Source organism: Pieris brassicae, chromosome 10, assembly GCF_905147105.1.
Source record: "Pieris brassicae chromosome 10, ilPieBrab1.1, whole genome shotgun sequence".
NCBI lineage: Eukaryota > Metazoa > Arthropoda > Insecta > Lepidoptera > Pieridae > Pieris > Pieris brassicae.
Genome location: NC_059674.1, coordinates 11,523,891 through 11,550,157, shown reverse-complemented (window position 1 = coordinate 11,550,157; position 26,267 = coordinate 11,523,891). Strand labels below are relative to the sequence as shown.

The following is a 26,267-nucleotide window of genomic DNA, read 5'->3' as shown; positions in this document are numbered from 1 at the left end:
CCACATAGTGGGCACTTGTTTCCACAAGTTATAGGCACCAGCCTCTCACAAATATAGCTAATACACGATTTATGTAAAGGTGAAAAGAGGCAAACAAACTGTTTATTCTTCAACCACAGATAAAGACCCAAAAGGGTTACATATAATTATCACGAACAATGAAGTGGTGCTAACAGAAGCTAATCGAATATTATAGAGAATCTCTTTAAAACTCCATTAACTTTATTTAGATACAAACTTCCAAATCTTCGGCGCCTAACTCTATTACATGACTATTATAACGCCTTTACTTGTTGCTAATTATTTATTTCAAACTTGTAAATTCATAACAGTATAGGCATATTAATGTACGCTAGAGCAGTGTTGGCCTAGTGGGATCAGTTTGCGACTTTCATCCCTGAGGTAGTAGGCACCATCCCCGGCTGTTCATAAATTTACTTTCTTTCTATATGCACATTTAAGTGTGGAAACCGGCTTGCCTTAAACCCAAAAAGTCGACAGCGTGAGTCAGGCACGGGTGGCTGTTCACCTGAATGATCATGAAACATATACAGAAATCTGAGACCTTAAAAAACTTTCTAGCATTGATTTATTAGAGTACGCTATGATAAACTTAATACTAAAATTAATTTCATAAAGACTATTTAAAACAGCCGGTAACCGGAAAAATATACATAGGAAAGGCAAAAGTTCGTGCTCGCTAACAAGTTTCGATGTAGAACTGAAAACAAAATCTGAGAGTGGAAATAGGTGAATGCAGCGAGGGAGATGTCAGTTGGTGCTTAGCGTAACTCTGGTGATAACTCACTTAGCGACTGACCTCTATTTCCCATCCCATGTAGGGTACATACAACCCCTATGCAGTCCCCTGTTCCTAGCGCACAATTCCCTGTAACTAACTGTATACTCGATGACATAACGGCTCACAGGTGGACAATTATAACTGAGGACACGTCTATCTGCCGGTGCATTAATTGGATTTGTGACAATGTAACGAGTACAGTACACAGACCACAGACACAGATAGTATCAGTAATAGTTGATATTTGTTATATGTCAAAATTAAAACGGCGGTAACAGCGGAATTTCTTCACTCCTAAACTTATTGGGAAACAGTGAATTAAGTGTAGATTTATTTCTATTATACTGCATTAATTTAATTTTGTTCAAATCCGGCAAAAAAATTATAGACTATAATAATATATAAATTAAAGAATATATAAAATGAATTCATTACATAAAATATGTGTAAATTCCTAAAATAAGACAGTACAGCCTTTTTATTATTTGTAATGACTACGTTATACTGAATATAATGTACTGACATGTAAAACAAATGTACCGATATTATGTAGTTAGTCCTGAACATTGATTGTTTAATTAATATTTTCCATTATCATTGAGCCAGCTTTTCTTCCGAAATTCTTAATTGCTCTGAATAGAGGTCGTTCATCTAAAGAGGGCACAGTGTTTGCGGACTACGGAGGGCCGGTAATCCCTCGCTCGCTCATTTGCTAAAAGCTAAACTAATAGCACACTTTGCACACTGATTTACACTCAGTCCGTCGGCTTCGGCCGAGATTAATGTTACAAATAAACGTTTAATCGCCTTAAATCCGTCAACTTGACAAGATAACCATTGATTTCACTTGCGCTCAGTGTTATTTAAGAGGGGTAAAAAGAGGCCTTTGTTCGAAGCTACCTCGTAGAGAGTACATATCCTCCCCTGTACATGAAGCCGAACGTTCTAATTTCAGGCTAGCGTACGTAAATTAATTTAATATGAAGACATTAAAATATGCATTCCACGCATTCAGAATTTTTCAACCGTTATCCATTATCAATAACATCGTTTGTACTATGTCTGCTTCTTCTTCTACTTCAATAATAATAATATTAGCGTAAAGAAGATGTGCAGCGTTTTTGTCGAAGAAAAGGGAGAGAGCGATTGAGGCCGATTGAGAGAGAGTGAGAAAAGGCGAACGTAGCATGAAGCAAATAACCATGGAGCGAGAGTAGGGTGTAAGCAAGTTAGAGAGAGAGTAAGGGAGATCGAGAAAAAACACACGCTATTGGTTGATGTATTCATTTAGTAGTTACATATTAGAACTTTAGATGGCAATTCTGTCGCATAACCTCTTGTGCAGTAAACGCAGATTATTATTATCATAACGTATTCCCACAGTGTGTAAACAGTGTGAATATAGATATACAAATACCAGTATTACCAAATAGTGACCATATTTATACTGTTCCATGATCATCTTTTGGGGCTTTTACCTTAGTATTAATTAATTTACAAAGCAGTTTCACTTCTGACATGTATACTTTGTACGCATGCGATTTTTTTTTTACTTTTTTTCTGACTTTAAATTCTGACGTGCTACTATTACCCAAAAATGGAACATACTATTATCCATATAAGTAGGATAAACTGAATTCAGATTATTTTTTTCTGTTATTGAACTTGAGTATAGTGAATTCGACAAGGACTCCAATTTATATGCGTTCATTTTGTTTTATACAACGCACCTGAATGAATAAAAGAACTCGTTATGAATTGTTTAAATTCCTTATATTGTCGTGATGGTACAGATGAAGTAGTCATTGTCCCAAGAGCCCTCCTCTTCTCAAGTACGGAGGGCTGCCTCTCGTAGACTGTTGCTTCCTCCCGGCTCTACTGTTTGTCTTCAATCTCTCGTATTTGTTGTCGATTCTTCGGTTCTTTACAACCCCTTGAGTGTTCTTAGAGTTTAATTTATTTTCTAATCTCGGTCGTATTTGCGCAGACGATTGTAGCCTTCAAATATACTTGTTTAATAGAATTTTAGTGGATTAGATTATATCGATCATATTGATTAATTATTTAAAATAAAACAGTTTTACTGGCTTAAATTGCATTTTATTATCACGTATCGTAATAATTTGAATTATAAAAAACCATAAATACAGGTGATTTGATTATGTGTTATTATAAAATCTCTGATAACGTTAATTTTTATGTAGAACTCATAACCATGGTAACAAACACGTTACTACCCATGTTTTATGATAAGGCCGTTGTACATTGGCCTTAATGTCAAATCCTGTTAAATTGAAAGGATAAGGATCAAATATTGTTGAATATATTAGGTTTCTTGTTTGTTAATATCGATGACAAAGGATCAGAATAACTATGTTGCTGTGGTACACGTCACAGAGTTATCGGGGCTCACAATCAGCGTTTGGTGCAGATGCGATATTGATATAGCAAATTAACATTATAATTAACAAATAATCTGTAGAATTATATTCCTTGAAAACCTGTTAACAGATGGTCTACATTAAGTACATCTATAGAAAATATAAATCTGAGTTGTTTTTTTAAACTCGCTTATCACAGACTCTAAATGAAAAATTATTATTGTTAAAGATAATCTATGTATCAAGGAAAGTCATACGCTAATTATACCAAGCCTATAGAACGAGTTAAACCTTTAAAAATACACTAATTATAAGAAAGATTTTTTAAACAATTCTAACTTAAATCTAAGTTTACGAACTGTCTGAACCGAATCTTGAAATGAATAATAATAGAATGGCATTTAAATGTATTTTACGAATTAACATAAAATCTTTGTCAAATTGAATTTGTTTAATCAATGGTAACGCTTCAACCCGTCTTATTCTTCATTAATTAAATTGTGTATTTCAAAATTCACGGATTTTTTTTAAATTTATTTATTGTATAAATGATCTTAATATAAAGGAAGTTGGTGTGGTGGAAACACTACCTGTACACAGTTTTTCTGTCCACCAGGACGTCGAACATATTTAAATCATTAACATATATATACATACTAAGGCCAGTGACATATAAACTATAACATTATAACAATCAAAGCATTCAAACGATTAAAATTGCACGTAAAACGTCATAAACCAATTTAAACACTGACGCGCCATAGATAGCCGATGCAAGAAACCTGTTTTTGTCGAGAATTCTCATTCGAATACAGGATGAGATCTTATATTCGTATATTGTATTAAATGACGATAAAGTCTGGTTAGCATAATTTTTGTTATGCATAATTTATAATTGTTTGATTTATGTAACATGATTACAGAGAAGAGAATTGATAAATTTTATTCATCTTCATGTTTTTGATTTGTTTTTTGTAACATACGTATTTAAAGCATGCGGCCAGAAGCGGCGGAATACTGGCCCAGGGCCCCGTGGATACAAAGGGCCTACCCACTGAAAACAATAGGCGATATTTTTTCGCGTGTACGTCTATTACGAGGAATGGTAATGAACCCCACAAATTCACGATCCGCCGATGCATGCAGGTGTATTCATGACGTTTTAGTTCACCTTTGGAGTGAATGATTATTGAAATAAAAAATTGTGCTTAAACCTGCTGCTACTCTTGGAAAATTGGAATAATTTAAGACACCAAGTTCCTTTTAATAGTTATAGTTAGTACGGTAATAAAAATGTGTACATGTAGTGTACACACGTAAGAAGTGAAACTTCTTTATGACCTTATTTTTCGGAAAAAAATACATCATTTTACCTTATTACTACTAAGATTATTACAGAATTTCATTAATTGTAATAAAAATATTACTATTATACTATTATTGTTATCGTTATTATATATTTTTGTTATTAATGGCATCGAATCTCTTCGAATCAACTGTGGTAGGGACAGGAAAATAAGGCGCGTAACGGAAAAATGTGACGGTAAATTTTATGCCAACGCCGATAAAGAATTAATATAAATTAAAAAAAATTAATATAAATTACTAAATTAGCTTCATTAGTCTTAATTTATTTACCATCGAACAATAATTAGAGTACTATCTCTGAATAAATTCTAAACTCTCGTTAAACGTAAATTCATCAATAAAGCTTTTTATAAATTTGACGATTATTTAAATGATCCTAATCCTTGGGATTGGATCCTTGCTCCAGTTCAAATTGTATGACTCAAAACTTGGTGATTGAAAAGACTAGCGGAAAGTTTCTTGCCCGCTCTACGCCCTTGACTTGCGAACTGGTTGTAAATGTAAATTTAGAATCAATTTAACATCTTTTCTGTTGACGTTCATAAGTGTACTTGTTTACCTATATGAATAAAGTTTTTTTGTTTGAGTTTAAGTTGATTATTATGTCAGCATAAACATAATACAAACAAAAATATTTAATACGAACTAAGTTTGAAAATGTTTCACAGCAGAGTGACAGTTTAAGCCTTTAGAAGCTTACAAGATGGCGTAGCACAACTTGTACTATTTCAATGCAATCTCATCCGAGCGAGTATGAATATTTATCGAAATTTTCACATTCATAGGAAAAATTTCAAGTGACGGTCAGATTTGCATGAAAATAATGTTGTGTTCTGAATCAGTTAAGAGAATAGAAAGATGTTCCCTTTGGTATGTAAAGTGAGCTTTGTAGCATCGTCTCCGATATCAAGACATTAAACTCGACTTCAACAGTGTTACTTGCAATATATGGTCGTTGGACGGCTTTTGTTTTTAGTTATATCTAGACTGTTATGAAATTTTTAAAGTAAAATCCGCCAGCAAATTCCCGCCGTAAAACCGTAATATTTTGGAAAAATTACGACCTTGTGTTTCAGTCAAGTCACGCCACACCACAAAGAAAAACTTAATCTTAAACTTAATTAAGATATATTTATCTATACCATTATACTACATAAGATTATCGTAAATAAAAATATATCTAACATTTTATTCGATCCCAATTACAAACAATATTTTTCTATAGAACTATTAGCTAGTTATTGAGTGGTCATTGGAAAGTTATTTTATAAGAAATTTGTTGAGGTCATTTTATAAATTTCCAACTTTTAAACCAAATAACATGAGTCTAGTTACAGTAATTGTGTATTACGTAAGCTTTAGTTGATATAGCAATAATTGTATCGTTGTGTACTATATTGTTGCCTAACATGGGTGATTACTTTAAATTAATACAAATTTTAGTAATATCTACTATATTATACATATACGAATACTTCCATACTTACGAAGGTAAATATAGTAATTGCAATTATGCCGCAAATATTAATAAAATCATATTTGATTATTATATTGTTTGGGAGAGTTAAAGAAAACTCTCAAAAAAGTAAAAGCTTAAACACTGGTTAAACACATTTAACAATTAAATTCGACGAAAAGCATTTGTAACATTTTATTGATTGCTAGGGGTGCTCACTTCGACATTTAAAGTTTCATTTTGAAAATCACGCAGATCTGTGTTCTATGACTTATTTGTCTCAGGATATATCGCTTTAGAGCAGTGTTGGCCTAGTGGGTTCAGCCTGCGACGCTCATACCTGAGGTCGTAGGTTCGATCCCCGGCAATATCAATGGACTTTCTTTCTATTTGCGCATTTAACATTAGCTCGGACGGTGAAGGAAAACATCGTGAGGAAACCGGCTTGCCTTAGACCGAAAAAGTCGACGGCGTACGTCAGGCACCGAAGGCTGATCACCTACTTGCCTATTCGATTAACAAATGATCATGAAACAGATACAGAAATCTGAAGCCCAGACCTAAAAAGGTTGTAGCGCCATTGTAAAAATGTATAGTGAAAAATAATACCCTATGTTGAACTTTGTTCATAAACTAGTATAATTAATGATTCCCTCAACTCGTCTCTCGTTTGTTCTTGTAATTACTCAGCAAAGTTTCTTAGATTCATCCCAACTCTTAACTCTTATTTAACAATTCTACACACCACCTGAAGCTATGAAGATATACCTATTTTATAATTTACTTTTTAATACATAACATAATTTATTTATACCAAATATGAATCAAGTTCCTTACTGAAATAAATAAAAGGCTTAAAAAGTATAAACAAAAATTTAAAACTAAATTTACGATGTTATATGTAAACAAAACCTGTTCCTACTATTACTAATATTGTCAAGGTGTGGTGTCCAGAGACAAGAGATGTAGACGTCATGCGGGTTCCAGTTCATTGAATCGGTTGACGGCTGACACCGCCTGGAGTTATTTGTACATAAGCCAATATCGCCATGATATTCAGTATTATTTTTTTGTATTAAAATTTATGTTTGTAGAAAACAAATTGCTGATGCCTTTGCTCGCATGTCTTAATAGCACTATCACTTAAATTAATTTCTTCTAAATTAAAGTAGCTTCTTGGTGAAACTATTTTTAAAACAAGTTCAGTAATTCTAACATCTAAAACAAATAAGCTAACAGATTTATAATACATGTTTAATGTAGATTTTCATTTTGTGAACAATTTGTGTATAAGTACTGTATTTCAAACAGCATAATAATGTTTTGTTATTTAATCAATAATTTTTTTGTCTATTGTGCCCAACATTATTGTATTGAAATGTACCTACACGACCCCTCAAGTGTATTGTGTGATTGAACAATAATAATTCATAAAGTTATATGCATATAAACAAATGAAATGGCAGTGCATTGTTGATTTAAGTTGATCTTTCAATCTGATTTGTCTTTTCCAATTATTCCACTGCCCTAGATTATATAATCTACAAGTAATTAAAAATACAGACTGTATTGTTAATGTAAAATTGTGCTTTTCCTGTAAAAAATATCTATTGTTAGTTCAAATACAATATATGAAAATACGGGATAATGGTTTGTTTATAACGAGCTACATATTTTTGTCTGCAATCGAAATATTTTAATATTATTATACTATTACTAGCTGACCCGGCAAACGTCGTTTTGCCATGTATATTATAATTTATATCCTGGATATATCCAGGAAACGTTCTTTTAGTACAATAAAAATAGCCTATCTACTATAATATAAATATAGGGGTTGATCGTAGAGGGGTGACAATTAATGGTTGTATGTTGTATGATAATAAAATAGAACAAAAAAATTTTTCTAAAAATATATTTTTTTTATGGGTGGATGCCCCTTATCACTTATAGGTTTTAAAGATAGATAGTAGCCGATTCTCAGACTTAATCAATATGCATAAAAAAATCATAAGCATCGGTCGAGCCGTTTCGGAGGAGTATGGGAACGAACATTGTGACACGAGAATTATATATATATATATATATATATATATATATATATATCTCTAAACTCAAAATATCTTTATTCATATAGGTAAACAAGTACACTTATGAACGTCAAAAAGAAGTTACATTACTTACAAATTTACATTTACTACCAGTTCGCATGTCAAGGGCGTAGAGCGGGTAAGAAGAACTGGCAAGAAACTTTCCGCCACTCTTTTTAATCTCCAAGTATTGAGTCATACAAATTGTTTGAACTGGAGCAAATCAATCCCAAAGATTGGAATCATTTAAGTATTCGTCAGATTTATAAAAAGCTTTATTGGTTAATTTACGTTTAACGAGCGCTTTGAATTTATTTCGTGATAATTCTCCAATTTCCCTTGGGAGTTTGTTGTAAAAACGAATACAATTCCCATATAAGGAGTGGTTTATCTTATTGAGCCTGGTTGGTCGTACACTCAAATTAGTTCTATTTCGCGTATTATACTGGTGAAACACACCATTTGTTTTAAAATAACCTAACTAACTCGGAGTTTGTCAATATCACATCTCTTCATATCCGGACGATATATACGATTTATTACGTCACATCTGCCTATATCCGGATGTATATGATTAATTATCTAAATTATAAAATAAACTTAAGAAGTTTAGCGTATATCGGTTTATTTATGAAGCAGTAATTTTAAATATTTATATATTCGCTAATTAAAAAATCTGTTATTAAAACACTAGAACGTTTTATTCTCAATTAATGTCTTTTAATCTAATTAATTGATGGAATAACGTCAAAAATGGAGGCCAAAGACTTACGTAACCAGTTTTGACGTTTGTCATTCTAGTATTATACTACTATGGACTAAGGTTTTTAGGGAAGATTCCTAGAACAAAATTTAACACTAGAAAAGTCACTATAGAAAATTGTTGAAGTCACGTTAACACATTTTCTGAGAAAAGCAAGTTCCGCGTGTTGGTAACTTAGTGGTGACGGACAGAATAGTCACAATAACTCTTATCAGAGCTTCTAAGTTTAATGTATTACATTTGTATAGGCTAGTTGTTCTTTGTATGCGTCGTTGTATATGTTTTATACGCTAACGTAAAGACCGTGTATTGCTTTAATTGCACTTATTTATCTATATAAATGTAATATATGTATATAAAGTGTAATAAAAAGCCTAGTGGACGTTTGACTCTCATCCCTAAGGTCGTAGTTTCGATCCCCGGCTGTGCACCAATGGATTTTCTTTCTATGTGCGCATTTGACATTAGCTCGAACGGTGAAAGAAAACATCGTAAGGAAACCGGCTTGCCTTAGACCCAAAAAAGTCGACGGCGTGCGTCAGGCACATAAGGCTGATCACCTACTTGCCTATTCGATTAACAAATGATCATGAAACAGATACAGAAATCTTAGGCTCAGACCTAAAAAGGTTGCAACGCCATTGATTATTATTTAAATGTAAATAACCAAGTACACGGAATAATGGATCTGCCCCATACCCCATATAGTTACAGGACCATATAGTTATAGATACAGGACACAGACAATACATATTGCTCTCGTCTATTGAGAATATTTTTGAATTGATTTTTACCAATTTTGCTATCAAAACGTAAAGCAATTATAATTATGTTTGATTTGTCTTTAGTATAATCTAGACGAGGAGTTTAATGGATTTATAGTTAACAATATACTTGCTATCTTCGAAATTAATGGTTGAGTTTTATTGCATACTAATAAAATTGAAAGCGAAATGGAAGGTTCTCAATAAATCTATCTGAAACTTTGCTTACTAAGTAAAATTATAATACGCGTTGTTTAATTTATTCCATTCCTAAATGTATTAATGAGATATGTTAGACTCTACAACCCGGCTTATCAATATATTATGAACTTGCAACACAGCTATCACCATATCAACTTCTCCGCTCCGATGTCAATAAAATAACTTTATCGCAAATGTTTTGGACGCTACTATAGATTACCGCCGAGGCCAACCTCACCCGGCATAACTTAATCAGAACATGTCAACTCTATGTAAAACCAATAAGATATAGAGCAATATTTTATGTTAAGTTTTACAAACATCGCTGGAGTCCGCAGGGAAATTATCTTAACAGTTTGCGAGAACATAATGCTGTTATTGTTCGCTCTAACAACTCTCCAATATCGATTGCCTCTACACTATATTACAGCCGATAGTTTGTGTGTTTTATTACATATAGGGCTTTATTTTATAAGTAATCAAACTCTCGGAAGTTATTGAGACTAATGATAGTGCATTGTCTCTCGATATTAATATCATTTTTTTTAGATAAATATACTTCTTGCTGTATACCAGATTTTCCCTTTAGGAATCAATGGTTTAAGGGTAATTTCAATATGAACATTGGTGGAAATAATATTAATTTTATTGCGTAACACAATAACCTATAAGTCTTCACTCACCATGTCTCCAGGGTTCGACCCAACTCTCATAACGACGGAAAAGCTCTTGGATTTGGCCTCAGATTCCTATTCCTTGGTCCTTTTCTTTATAGACAAGTAACTGATCAGCCTTCCGTGGCCGTACGTCATATGTTTTTAAAGCTTAACCGTGCTAGGTTTTGGTCGGGTTTTATTTAAACATATTTAAAACATATATTCCGGCCTTCTGAGTTGTAAGACGATTGGCATAGCTAGCAATGAGTTTGCTAATAAAAATATCTATTATTACCTACACTAAATTAGTTTTGTAAGTTCTATATGAATTGTTTGTGTAAAGCGTTCACGTATAGAGAAATACATAAATTAACGTAACATACACAACTTTGTGTTTGTCTATGTCTAAGTGCTGCGCTGTACGATGGTTTGTAATAAATATTTGTATAATTGAACTGTTTGAATTATCCAAATTTTCACTATGGCTGTACGGTAGAAGGTAGCAGTGAATTTAGTTTATAATATAATTTAAATGATAAATATGGTAAATTATATTACATTATAACAAACGTGTATATTTATTGGCTCTAATGCATCGTTATCTATCGATTTAGGCCTCAATTTTTTTCAATATATATTTTATTTTGAAGCGGCTCAACCTTATATTCCTATACAAAAGTGTATTTGAATGAAAAAATAAGATTACTTATTTTGTAATCCACAGTGAACTAGTGAAATAGCATAAGGAAAAAAAATCACGCTACATAGTACTGGCATAACGGCATGCCACTAACACACTGTTGTAACAAACTCTCGGCAGTTTAACGTAGCGCGTTAATAAATAAAGTTCGAGTGGAACCGGTTCTGTTTAGCTGTCGGGAGGAAATGAAAGTATAATAAACGTGGAGTCATTTCATTTGTAAATGTCCTCGCGACCCGGGCTCTACCCGGGCAGTCGGGACACTTAAGGGTTTAAAATGGACACGTTTTAATTTATCATAACATAAAGGATTTTAAATCAACTACGAGTGGAAATATGCTACGTAATCTGGACGGAGTTTAAACTTTATTATACGTATAAATGGAATTAGTCCCCCTTTCATAAAAACTAATTCAGTTTACTGCTACTCAATCTAACGTAGTCTTAAGCCTTTTCATGTAAAGAGATACATGAGTACATTAAAACGATACAATTGGACACATTTTTAAATAAATAACTGTAGTATTTGTACATTGTCCATATTATTTTATGAGCTACGTTTTTGATCTGAGCTGGATTTCTCTGTCTGTTTCGCGAGCATTTTCTCTAACAGGTGAGTAGCTTTATGACACACGCTGTCGAATCTTTGGGTTTACGCCATGCCGGTTGCCTTACAATGATTCTCGTACGAGCGAATGTACAATGCGCACATAGACAAGAAGTCTATTGTTACACAGCCGGGGTTAGAACCTAAATCTGAGGGATGAGAGTCATACGATGACAAGGCCTATACAGCTCTGCTATTAACTAGTATCAATTATAATCATGTTTTATGACATAGCTATTACTTTGACTATGACATAGCTTTTTAATTATTAATTAATATTAAGTTATATAATGTAAAGAAATATCCAGCATAAATGTATTTTTAAAGTGTATACGTAGCTGTTACATTTTTTAAATTAGATTACACGTAATAACGAAGGAATTCTAAGCATTTATATATAAAAAATACATTTTACGGAATTTCATTAAACGTAAGACATTTTGTGGCTCAACTTAACATTATAAAGCTCATTCCGAGCTAAAAGTACAAGAATATAACTTCTTTAATATTCATAAAAATATTTAAACTGACGGGAGCGCGCTCTTGCAGTTCTTAAATTCGTTTGCGAAACTTTGCATTCTTTAAAATTCAACTAAAAAGGATTCAACTCACTTTTCATAATTCAGACATAAAATTGTTGCTAAAATTGTTAATTGTAGCGGCAACTTACAAGAGTCAAATTTTAATTAAAATTATTGAATTGGTCTGCGCGGAATTAACAGGCCAGTAACACGAATACAAATTAAATTTACACTACTTTTGAACGTCACCAAAATAGCAATAATTTAAAACCCCTCTTGCCACCGCCGTTCGTGTGGCTCATATCAATTGGTTTCATATAAATGGAATAAATTTTTTGTTTCATGTAATAGCATGATTAAAGCGGCATTTCTGATGTGAATGGTAGGTAATAATAAAGTTTTAACAATTGATTTTACATTATTTTGTTACTTAACTCTAAATATTTCTAAATTTTTAATTTAAAATATTATAATGTACAGCGTAGGTCGCCTGTTAGCGATATTGCCCCCAGTTGCGTCCCTTATAATTTTTATGTATATTTTTTTAAAATAAAAATAACGAAGTGTGAATAAATCAATATAATTCCTTCTTAGGATTGCGTATCTTAAAAAAATCCAGAGAAGAATCTCACCCGTCCTATCTTAAACGAAATTACTCGTTATCAATAAAAATTGAGTTTGTGTGTAAGCACAAAACAAATACCATCAAAATAATACAAAAAAATCCATGCCTCTTTGTGATTCACATTTTATATTTTATGAAGGAATAAATAATCTAATATCCCTCTTTTAAGTTAATTTATATAATAACTAATATATGTAGCAATTAAACACAAAATACAGAACTGGTTTCATGCACATCGTGATTTTATATTTTAATAAACACTGGCCTATGCAGTGTTAACTTAAAATAATTAGAATTGATATAACATTTAATATAGTAAATTATTGAATGTGTCTCAAATTTTTTTTACACCAGATTTTTTTAATGTCATTTAATTAATAGGTTTGAAATTGTTAATATAAGAATATTATTTAATTACTTTGACATTCTTTATTGACGTTCATAAGTATATATTACGTTATATATAAATGTAGAATTCTTTCTTAAACATGTACGAGTATTAGTTCTTTAAATATCTAAACATTAATATTTTAATTATAATGCTTAACAACTAATTCTCACCATCAAGTAAAAATAGCAGACGAAATATGAGGTGACAAATCCTTTTCATCTTGATCATTACTGAAACAACACTAAACAACAATACGGTTCCACACAACACGACAGTTACACGAAACAGCTGAGTATTGTTACAAATTTGTTACGAAATAATGCAAACGTAACCAGTACGTGTACGCGCTACGCTCGTTCGGCCGCGACTGCCGTAGCTCGTAGACAACGCGTAGACCGTAGCTTGTAGCCCGCAGCAAGCACTTGAATCCTGCTGAGACATACTTTTAGCGGCTTGAATATAAATAAATATTAAGATTTACCTGAAACAGAGTATTATTTTCACACAATTGTCCTTCTTAATGTCTTTTAACAATTTATATTTTTGTTTCATTTGTAAGACTCAATACTGAAAACAAAACAACTACTGTGTTCAGTACTGTAACTATTTTACTAAAAACTCGCTCTATTAACAGAAACAGCCTATAAAAGCCTTATTAGAGCAGTGTATTAGCGTAGCTCGTGTGTGCTCATTATGAGCGAGTCGATGCATTATTTCGTATAATAAAGTTAGCGCCGTGTGCAGCGAGCAGTTTGTTAGATTGTGCGACATTCTCCAGAGATTCAAAACCTTCTAGTATAGTATTTGTTACTAATTGGATGTGTGATAGGTCAGTATCGTAGTATAATTTTGTGACAAAGACAATATTTTCACAAACTTAAGTAATTAAACATTTTCTTATTTTTAAGACAACGTAATAATTTTCTGATGCTTTTTTGCTAACAATATTTTAATAAGAACGACAAGGGAAGCTTTTTGATAATCTCCTTTCTCGTTAACGTTAGTAAGAAGTACTAATAAATAATTTTAAAAAGTCTAATATGTGCCTTTCCATAAAATACAATTACATTTGGTTCTAAATTAAATAATATAGAAATATAATAAATAATTAAATAAATAATATATGTAAAGATAAATCAAGGTAAATCCTTAATAATAAAATCCTAAGTTTAATTAATTAACTTTTTGACAAAGCATTATACCGCGACAGACTTAATATTGTATTTAATCAATATTGTAGCAAGAAGAACAATAAATTACTTTCTTAAGGACATTTGAGTTTAATTCTCAACACGCCCTTACAGTTTTAAATAAAGATAATTCTTCTTGTCTTTTTTACTCATTTCTTAAAATCTCCACTGCATATACTCTTAAAAGTCTACAGTAAGACTAAAGAAAGGTTATATGTATTTATAAAAAAACCGTCCATACACTGTTTTCTAATTATAAACTATAATTAATAGTTCTTTGAAATGGTTAATGTCCATCAAATGTCATAGAAACATTTCCTGGCATTATATTGTCAAGTGTGACAAGTGTAGATGGTCTGCCAACACCGATCTACCATGTTTCTGGATTAATCAAAATATACTTGAAAAGGGAAGAGTGTATGAGAGTGGTAGAAGCAAGTAAGGTATATATATATGCCGTAGCAAGTGCAGGTCAGTGATCTCTACTTACCCTTTGGGAAACAGATATGAGGTAAATAGTTTTTCTATAAATTAGTATAATTTTTAATTATTAGTTCTTCAAATTTTTTTCCTCTTGGTTTTGTCAGAATGTATTTGGTTATTTTTTTTAATGTTAGCATTCTTACAATTCTTGCAGGCACTTGCATTTCTTCATGTTTTTATTTTCTTGCCTTATTTATTAGGCAACGGCAAGGCACGTATTTAAGTTAGTGTATTTTTAAAGTATTAATAAAAATAGAAATTGACATTGACAATGACAATAATCGATACCTTTTTTATTACAAATTTTATGGAGGTTAACTATGATATAATACTTTTGGCTTATTTTTAAACCGTCATGTAACTAGTTTGGGCTACCTAAATACTGTTAAAATAAAACTTTTCTTTTTTTTACTTTTTAATTATTTTGAATTTGGAACACGTATATTATTTTAAAAACTTCTTTCGATTTTGCGCAATTTACATATTTTTTAGTGTTCATTATCAAATTACAATATGGAGTGGGGTCTTAAAGAAAATAGTCGTCAGTCATATTCTAGCACAATAATGAAGGCATGTAAAATCGAATCCTTACCTCTGATCAAAATTGGATCCTGTACGATAATCGGAAATGGCTGAGCCCAGCCGTCCCTGCCAAATTGTGCCCCAGGCGAAAATTGTCCCCGAAAAAGTTACTTGTGAGCATTTGGTGGACTAGTGCTGGGGTCGTTCACTATAACTTTTTTAAATCTGGCCTTACAATTGCGGCAGATGTCTATAGTCAGCAACTGCAAACCATGGTGGAGAGCTAGCTGCTACACAACCAAGGCTGTTTAATCGCTCCAGACCACTGCAGCTTCACGAGAACGCTTCACCACACACTACAACAGACTGCTATCAAATTAGAGCAGTTTCAATTGGAATGTCTAAGTCATCCACCGTACTCCTCGGACCTTGCTCCAACCGATTAACATTTTTTCCAAAATTTGGATAAGAGTTTGCAAAGTAACTTAACTCTGATGGGGCAGTCAACACTGCCTCAAACATTTTACAGTTGCCCGTGCAATTGGTGTTAATAGCAATAAAAAGTATGTACACTGCAGCTTTTTCTACTTTTTGTTCCCCGAAAACGCCTATTTCATATGTAAGGACCTAATATAATGTCCAATTTAGTAATTTAATGCATGTATTAATTTTCGAAATTATTTAAAAATAGTATTTTATAAAAAAATAAATATACATAAAGAAGAGATGAAAGAAATATTTATTTTCGGATAACACTTCTTGTAAATATTTCACTTAAAACTGGTTGAACTTTAATAAATATCAATACTTAGTGGAAATAACCAATTGTATAATTCGGAATATTTTAGTTTTGTTTCTGCTTCAGAATAGTACCACAACTGCCAGTGAAGTTAGCAACAAGAGACGAGTACGGAATCTAAATTAATATTATTGTTTTCAACTCGGAGTAGTTGCAAATTTCACTTCGAATATTAATAAACATTATACTCGCCCTACTTATGAAATTTGAAATTTAATATATGGAATTTATAATGAGTAAAATCACGATAAAGTAATAAATGCCAACAATCTAAGCTAAGCAACGATACAAATACAAATCAATATTAATGTCTTAATTATTATTTCACAATATACCTAGTCTTGCCGTAAATACTGAAACAAAGAAAAAAAAGGTTTCTATTGCAAATAAAATTTTGTTACCTTTACAGTGTATAAGTTTAATACATAAATATGAAAAAATATAAAAAGCATATTCAAAGTGGTCTCCATTGGCTGAAATCCAGTCCTTAAGACGTTGAGGCCAGTTATCAATGGAAGCACACATTCCTTCCATGGGAAAATTCTTCACTACCAATCGTACAGATTGTGTGCCTTCAAATTATCATGGCGTTTAGAGCAATCCGTACTCTCTAAACTAACGAATAAATCATAATCCAACGAATTGTGATCGGGACTCTGATGAAGTCCGAAACGTTCGTTTCCAACCAAACTGCGTAGACCGAGCTTTATGTCCCAGCGCCGAGTCATGCTGGAAGGACCATTTTTGGTTATTGAACATGGTGTTGTTAAGGGGCTTCACTACCTTCTCAAGAATGGTATCTTGATACACTTGTGTTGATGTTTTGATACCCTTTTCAGAAATGTATGGCTTAGTCACTCCTTCGTAGCTAATACCCCACCAAACCATCACTGAAGAGGGATAGTGCCCACGTTGCCCTCTTTCAACTAATTGGAAAGCTTTTCTTTTTTTTCTGTGACCTGTGAGAAAAGATTTTTTTTCTGTGACCTCCCTTTGCTTACCACTTTAGTAGTTGTTATGGTTTTACCACCCTATTCGTTTTTAAAATATCAGTTAAAAAACATTAGTACCTCTCTTATAGGCTACAAGTCCTAACTCATAATTTAAAATACGCTACATCTAGGTGTTATCTTCATCTCGCGAAATAAAATCCTTTGCTTTCGGACAAGATTTCTTCGAATTCTTTCAAATACTGCTTTGACCACCTTTTTAGTACGAACACTACGTGGATCTTTTTCTGTCACAAACAGAGGAGGTCTCGTTGTACCTACTAATAGTCCGGTACTCAAACATTTTACTAATACCAAGCGTGTGGAGAGTTTTATAAATTGGATTTGGCTCCTACTTTGTGTAATGCAATCACAAAGATTGGGTTCTCTTTATCACCACACTCAATTTTAATATCGCAAAATATTGTACAATGTATTGGCGCCAAATTGAGAAAACCCAATCAACAATCATATAAAAATGACACATTCTAAGTTCAAACGTTTGTTATTTTTTAATTGTAACCGTATTTATGGCCAGACTAACTATAATGTGGATCTTAAAATAAATCAATTAATATATTTATAAACATGGAGTAAGAATAGACCGTCTTACGCGACACAAACAAAAAGTAATATTAAATAAATCAACGAATAATATCTTATCGCACGTGAAACTTAGTTCTTGAATACTTTCAGGGCGGAATTATCTGGACAGAGCAGATTATCTTGCAAGAGAAATAAATTGTGAACGTAAAAACAGAGGGAAATGAAATAAAAACGGTCGTTAGTGAGCCGTGCGTCGCCGCGTCTACAGTATCATTCCTTTCCGCTGTACCTTAGTGAATTCTCTTTTTTTATAACCTGTAGTCAATAGACTATCTTTTCCAGGCCACCGTGGCATAGAGTTGCTCAAGCCAATAAATAAACATCTTTATTAATAATGTCGTATGTAGATATAACGTTTATTAACAATTTGTTGATAAAATAGTTGTGCTATTTCGTGCCATAAACGAATTCATTTTGTTTACGACGAAGTTTTCAGTTTGTAAGGCCTACTTAGACAACTGTGTGTATTCCGCCAGCAGTCACCCATTCGATACTTATGATCGTCCAAACGAACCGTTTCCTTACTTTTGCACTAGAACTAGATACATGTGTGACAGGTTTTGTTTGGGACAACTAAGAGATGAATGTAATTTGTTTCTTATTTTAAAAGTATATAAAAATTGTTAATAGTATAAGCTGGTATGTAAGTTAGTCAATATTTATTGTTTGGCAAGTATGTTATAATTCATTAAATTAAATAATTAAGAATTGGTCTCATACCGCGCACCGGTAATACCAAAATTTCCTCGTTCCACGTGTGTCAGAACATAATATAAACATACGGCTTCCGTTATAGGATAGAGTTATGAATTAATAAGTTTAGAGACTCTTCTGCTACAAAAGTATTAAAAAACTAAGTTATTGTACGAGCCGTTCATTTTGCTTACTCAAGCTTTCTTAGTTTTATAAGCGTGACGATTTCCTTAATCGTCGAAGTTACGCCCCGAGAGTATTGCCAGACGAAGGCGCTCTCTTCGAATGTAACATTGCATTCATTAGTTATATAGCAATTAATATTTCATTATGTTTTGATAAAGTAACGTTCTAATACCGTACCGGAGTCAAGCACTGCAGTTTAAAAAACCACAATACTATTCTGGACATTGCCTTCATTATTGCCTTTGATTTATAATATGATTAAAATTCTATAAATCTGATTCAATAATTATCTCCCAAAATGTTTTCGTAAAGATCTTTACTACAATAAACAACAAAATATAAGTCACAGTATTACGGGATTCTTATCAATATGAGCAGAACCGTATCGCACGTGTAGCCTTATGTATACTTATGAAAGCCTTTTCTAGGCCTTTCACGTGCATTGTGCGCAACTACTCGCTCGAACCGGCCGGTCCTTCATTAAAAGGCCTTTGATCGGATCTTGCCATAGAGAATTCTGAATCTTATTGCCACTATTCTCTCTGACCATCGGATTAAGTGGGCTCGCATAGGTTAACATAAGCAAAATTTTGTTTCATAATTTTCGTGTTTTGTTTCGAATCACTTATGTGTTACAATGTATTGATTTAATCTTTTGGATATATCCACTCTGGTTACGGATTACACAAAAATACAGCCTTAAAATAATTAAATACTTTTAAGCAATAATTAACAAACATTATTTGCACAACCAACAAAAGTCAGATGAAAAATTAAGACATTATCATTAGTGATAATTGAATAACAATATTCCCCACTATACTCGAAATATATTAAATTAGTTACTACAACAACCCTAAAATCATCATGATTAGATTACTGTATGGATATTAAACGGAAGTGGTTTTACTAGTGTTTATTCTATGCCAAGACTTACAAAACGATCTAGAATATTATGATCGTAATACGGTGGTGCGGCATATTAATTTCATGTAAAAAGTGAAGGAAAAGCTCGCGTGCATCAGGAGTCAGGAGTTAATTACACTTGAAGCGAGTTCGGAACTCTCTCGTTTTACAATTATTATGCAAAGTTACCTTCTCTTTAATTACTTTATAATTTTTCCACTTTATTTTTGGGTTTAATATTAAATGGGATTGCGTAATAATTTATCTAAGAACATTCAGTTTTGTTTTGTCTTTATACAGCTCATCTTTTCTATAAGACTAGTAGCAGATGCCTCAAATATTAGGTCCTTACATATGAAATTGACGTTTTGTATGGGAGGAACAAAAAGTCGAATATTTTTAAATATAATATATTAAATTAATCAAAGTATGAACAATTGTTTTCTATGCACTTTTGCCATCTCATAGGTAGTTCATTGATCCCTTTACTATAAAGAACAGTCGGACAGGAATCAATAAAATGGTAATCTGTTGGAGCAAGGTCCGGGGAGTACGGAGGATGTCTTAGACATTCCAATTGCTCTTCTAATTTGGTAGCCGTCTGTTGTGCAGTGGGTGATCTAGCGTTGTCGTGAAGTAGCAGTGGCGTGGAGCGATTGACCAGCCTAGGTTGTTTAGCCGCTAGCTTTTTCATCATGGTTTGCAATTGCTGACAATAGACATCAGCCGTAATAGTCTGGCCAGATTTGAGAAAACTGCAATGAATAATACCGGCACTAGTCCACCAAACGCTTACATGTAACTTTTTTTGGGTTAATTTTCGTTTGGGGCAGGATTTGGCTGGCTGGCCAGGATCCAACCATTGCACTGAGCGCTTCCGATTATCGTAAAGAATCCATTTTTCATCACAGGTAATGATTCGGTTTAAAATACCTTCATTATTGTGCCGGTTCAGTAATGTAACGCAGCAGTTGACGCGCGTTTGCCGGTTTGCTCAGTCAATTCAAGAGGTACCTACCTTTCAAGCTTTTTAATCTTCCCAATTTGCTTCAAGTGAATTAAAACAATTTTATCGCTAACACCGCAGCCTGCAGCTAACTCGGACGTGGTTTGCGCTGGATCCGCTTCCACAATAGCCTTCAATACTTCATTATCAACCTGGGTCTCAGGCCGTCCACGGGGTTTGTTCTGCAGGTCGAAATTTCCAGAACGAAAACGTTGGAACCAAAAACGAACTGTGTTTTCTTTTGCAACATGACCGCCATACACATCGTATCGTTTCCGCAGCACTAGTGCCACGGCGGAACTCGTACTCGTAAATAATGCGATACTTTAAGTTTTCCGTTTGTAAAATGAGTGACGCAAACAGAAAAAAACATGAGTAAATAGCTGTACAAATTTGAATTTGAAATTCCTAACTAAAGAGGAGGTATTTGAGGTCAAAGTGGCCAGTACGACAAAACGCCAATTTCATATATATAATTCAAAGTGAAAGTCAAAATAAATGAACTTGTTTACCTATATGAAAAAAAGTTGAATTAATATAACAGTTCGAAAGTCAAGGGCGTAGAAGACAAGAAACTTTCCGCCACTCTTTTTAATCGCTAAGTTTTGAGTCATACAAATGGTTTTAACTGGAGCAAATCAATCCCAACGATTAGGATCATTTAATTCAAAAATATAATAATACAAAAATACTAGCCCAAACTGCTTTTAGTTTTATAACCGTTTGAGATATAATTTTTAGCTAATGTACATTCTGTCCGGAAACTGGATCAGACGGACATGGGCTAATGCATGCCGTCAAATTGAAGTCGTCATTACCTGCCGGCGCAGTGTTTACTCTTGTGATTGCCTCCCAGTGACCTCTACACCACTGCTACACAGCTATTTGTAGCACGCTGTATTAAACGACTCAAAGCCCTACAGCATTATACATTGCTGGATCTATGTGCTTTTGTTATTACATTCATCGAAACTTCGGTCAATGGTTTTCTTTTCCACCTATTTTTTTTTTAATCACAAAAGAACATTATTATATTAGGAATGAAAATTACAACAATCCAGCAATAACTAATGTAATTTTGTAGCCTTTCAGCCATCAAGGGGTAAACCCTTTAGCGGTTTTCTATACTTTTAGTTTATTTAAAATATATTAAGCAATAATAAAAAAAACAGAGTTGAGTGTATAGTAACAAAGCAGTGACTCCTATGTTAAACCTATTTCTTTAAAGACTCGGTATGCAATGTATAGTGTATATAATCGCCAATCGACTCAATCTGTGCACACCGATCGCGGTGTGTCGTTATGTGAGGTCACGTGCGACGCGAAAAACTGTTTGAGCCAATACGTGGAGGCAAACAGATAAAAAATTTAGTGTCTGTTTATTGAATTTATTCAAATAATCGTACGTGGGTCTGAATATGGAGGATTGCAATCCTACTCTCATCATAGAACTAAAATTATAATAATAATAAAGCCCGTTCAATTTCCAATCAAGACAAAAACAGATAATATACAGCTTAGATTATTACAATATATATTTTATTTATCTTATATATCTTAGCTACCTTCAGCACCGTTGATCGGAACCCCTTCACGCATTAAGGCCTCCTCCAGCTTTTTCCAACTGACTCTGTCTATGGCTTTCTTTCTCCATCCGCTTCCTGTTACCGCTTCTATTTCTTCTACCCACCTTTTTTTGGGGCGACAAGAACTACAATTACTCATACTAAATTACTGAAATAGGGTCCGACACAGAAGGCTTCTCATAGCTAATTAATGTGAAATGAATGATATACATGGAGAAACAAACCCGCCTAGCGCTTTCTTAATTTAGGGTAAAAAGGTATTATTATTATGTGAGACAATCTGAACTGTGTCAGTAGGTACACATTCTCTCATAAAAAGCGCTATATATAATAATTAGCCTGTGATTGCGTTTTAATTAAAGCCATTAAAAACCTACCAATTGGGTATTATACAATAAAAAGGAAAAAGGTCAAATATTATGAATATCGAAATTAAAGGATTACTTTATAACGTTCTTATTAGGGAAATTCAGATCCTAAATAAAAATTAAATCCAATCCAATTCTTCTAGTTTCCTTACTGTGCGCATGTCAGAACTATCTATATATATGTAAAAATAAATTGCTATTCGTTTGTCTCGCTAAACCTCGAGACTGGCTGAACCGATTTGGCTAAGTTTGATCTTGAACTATTTGCGAAATTTTGAGGAAGGTTTAAACATAAAATAATAATAATAAATAGTAAGAGTAACTAAGGATAGACTAAAAGTTTACAGATCATCTAGTATCAAATAAAACTGGATAAACATGTCATTTGGTGTTCGTTAATTATATACTATGAAGTATATTCTATGAATGAATGAAGAACTACCGAAATCAAGAATAATAGAATTGTTACTACATCTGAATTGTGATACAATGTCTTTATGTCATTAGGCAATATTATTAAAAATCAATGAATTCTGGTAACGCGAGGTAGGCTCACAATAGGTCGATATTGCAGTGCAACCTTGTCTTAGGTTTCCCTTTTCGGTGTTGGGCGTGATAAATCGATAGCCAAAAATTTTGAAAAGTAGACTGTGAAATAAAAAAAAATACTTTACAGTGTCGCAGTTGACATAATATTGAAAAGATATTGGGTCATGAATATGGTTTTTATTTTTCTATCTGTTGTGTTGTTTTCAACTAAGATTTTATTTTATTTTTATTTTAAGTTAATAATGTTTTTATGATATCGTAACATGAATAAAGTAATTTCAACCTTCATACCGATTTGTACTATCACTTTGTAATTTGTATAATGCTCACCGCAGCCACTCACATTGCCAGAAAGCCCGCAAGTGCGTTGCCGTCCTTTACGAATTGGTACGAACTTTTTATGAAGGACCCGAAGTCAAATTGGTTAGGAAATACTTCCAGTTAGCAGCTGATTCCATATACTGGTATGCGTGTCACAAACTGCTATGCTTGAAACCTAAACTTTCTACCATGAAAATATCTCAATAAATATCAAATATAGAAACACTATTAAATCGTATGAAAGAGACAGGAATTGCTACGAGCGATCGCTTAGTGATGACGGTGACACGCCAACACGTGTTGAAGTGACATGGGTGGCGTTTTGACAAGCACTAGACGTGATCTCACATAGAGCACATCAGTACTTTAATACGTACTAATTTATGAGACTAGTATGTTATATTATTTAAAATGTAAAACCTGATTCAAAGGGTAAAATTCTACGCGCGAACTATGACGGCACATAAACATAAAGTACTTTTAAAACTGCAGTTCCAGGCTGAGACCTAGAACATTAATTAATGTACAGAGAAGTAGGCTCTTCTTTTAAGTGAATTAATGTAATTTAGATATTTTTAAGGTGACTCGGTTTACACCTAACTCCTTATTTTGATTACGATATTCACAATTATATAAGCCCTAACAAGTTACTATACGTCTTGTATTTCACCAATTTAATATTATAAACATTATATGGTACCTGGGTCAGGCTTTAAATTATAGAAATAATTATTCAATTTCTGATTAGTTAAATGGTTTTCTAATTAAATAAACAGTAGGTTCAGTGCCAAAATAAGAGAGCGCGGGGCCTCTAGCAAATTCTACTAAGGGCCCCTTGGTTTGTTTTTGATTCTCAATTTTAAGGCATTAAAGAAATTAAAACCGTTACAAATATTTTTCTCTAAATTTAATATAGGCAAAGTAACAATTTCAATATGGGCACGGGGCCCCCAAATTCTCGAGGCCCGTAGCATTTGCTACTCTTGTTACGTGGCTAATCCGGCACTGAGTAGGTTGTACATGGGTGTGGAGGAGGAGACCAAAAAAGGGCACACAAATACCTAAAAGAAGATTGAAATAAAAATGTGTAAGTATCTGAATTAAAAGGCTATTATTATTATTTATGAAATTGTATAAAACTCAATAAAGTATTGCATTTTAGTAAGTGAGCTAACAAAGCTATACTCTCGAGACGAGATAGGAAATCGCCACGCTTATAAAACAAAAAATACCGGAGTGAGCAAAATATACAGCTTTGGATTGTATAAACATGATAGAGTAATATAATGTTAGGTGAGGTTAACTTAATATAGCAAGTTCCCCACATATTAAACATAATTTTAATAAATTACTATAAAAAGGTCATAGTTATTTGTTTGGTTGGTTATTTTATAAATTAAATGAAAAATATACATTTTTAAACAGCCGAGAATCAGTAGCAAGAGTTGAAAGCACTCCAAACTTTTCCATTTGAAGCTATATACAGTCACGTCAAACTGGGACAAAGTGATATTAATGACGTGACGTGACGTGACACGAGATCGATACAATCAATCATACCGACCACTCCCGCCATATCTACCCATAATGGTTTAATGATAGACACCATGAACAATGTGTCAAAATCCTATACATATAGACGTGTTCTGCGTAAAAATAATTTGTTTATTTGCGCCATCTGACAAGTAGACCAGTTTCTAAATACTAAATAGATAATTTTTTTCAAACTGCTACATTTTAAAAAAAGAACGAAAGAGCTCTCTCTGTTGTCATTGTTAAATAATTTGATTATCGAATATCAAAAAATTGAAAGTAGGCACAGGAGAGGGATATAAACGAAATTCATAAGGGAATTATTGCTACGCTAATGCGGTTGTTTGAACGTTACGCTTCGAAAATAAACAATTTGCTTGAAACGATTTACACGAAAAATTACGTTTAAATCCATCGCAATAAATCCACCACGCCGCCCTACCCCGCCTTCCACACGTCCGCTAATGAATAAATTAGCGAGTGAGAAACCGGCATAGCTCGAGATGAATCTCATCAATAAATTAAATATATTTTTCTTTTTTAACTAAAACCCTAAATTTTTCTTTACATTATTTATTAGTAGAATGTTAAAAGTAGTGTTGGCCAAGTGGCCGTACTCATGCCTGAGCTGGTAGGTTCGATCCCCGGTGGCACCAATTAACGTTCTTTTTATCCGCACATCATCCAAGCTCAGAGAAGGAAAACATCTTGAGGAACAAATCTCAATCCCAAAAATGTCAGACATCTAAGTCATAGATAATAGACATAGGCAGATTGTCTATGAAACAAAAATAATCAAAGAAATGGATGCATTCAGAGGCCAAGACCCATATAGGGTAGTGTCACTGGATTTTTGTTATTTATGAATATAATTCTAATTAAATGTACACCACCGAGTTGAAACCTTTAAAAGGCAGTAAACAAAAATTATTTATTTATATGGGTTGTTTGGGCACAAACAAAAAACGAAATAGAATACGGAATTCCATCCGTACATAATAATTACGGGGTGCCGGTCTCTATGGCAACCACGAGATTTGAGGCAACTTCTTCTGATTACCTATGAAGAAATGTGTTTTATATCACTTTACATAATATATTTCTCTTTGAGAGTTTCTGTTGCGTTACACTGCCTTGTAAAGTTACCCAAATACAAAACGCAACGTAAGACAAAAGTGGTTCAAAAAAGTCCAGGACTGACCTTT

At 33.0% G+C, this 26,267-nt stretch overlaps 1 protein-coding gene across 1 annotated transcript in view; it reads right to left on the bottom strand.

The window, feature by feature from the left end:
* The window catches only part of LOC123715800, a 142,563-nt gene extending 128,830 nt beyond the window's left edge, over positions 1–13,733 (bottom strand). Inside the window, exon 1 of the mRNA XM_045671112.1 lies at positions 13,496–13,733. Within this exon, the coding sequence (XP_045527068.1) occupies positions 13,496–13,553 (58 nt within the window). The 5' untranslated portion in view covers positions 13,554–13,733. The remainder of the gene's footprint in view (positions 1–13,495) is intronic.
* Positions 13,734–26,267: the final 12,534 nt, after the last annotated feature.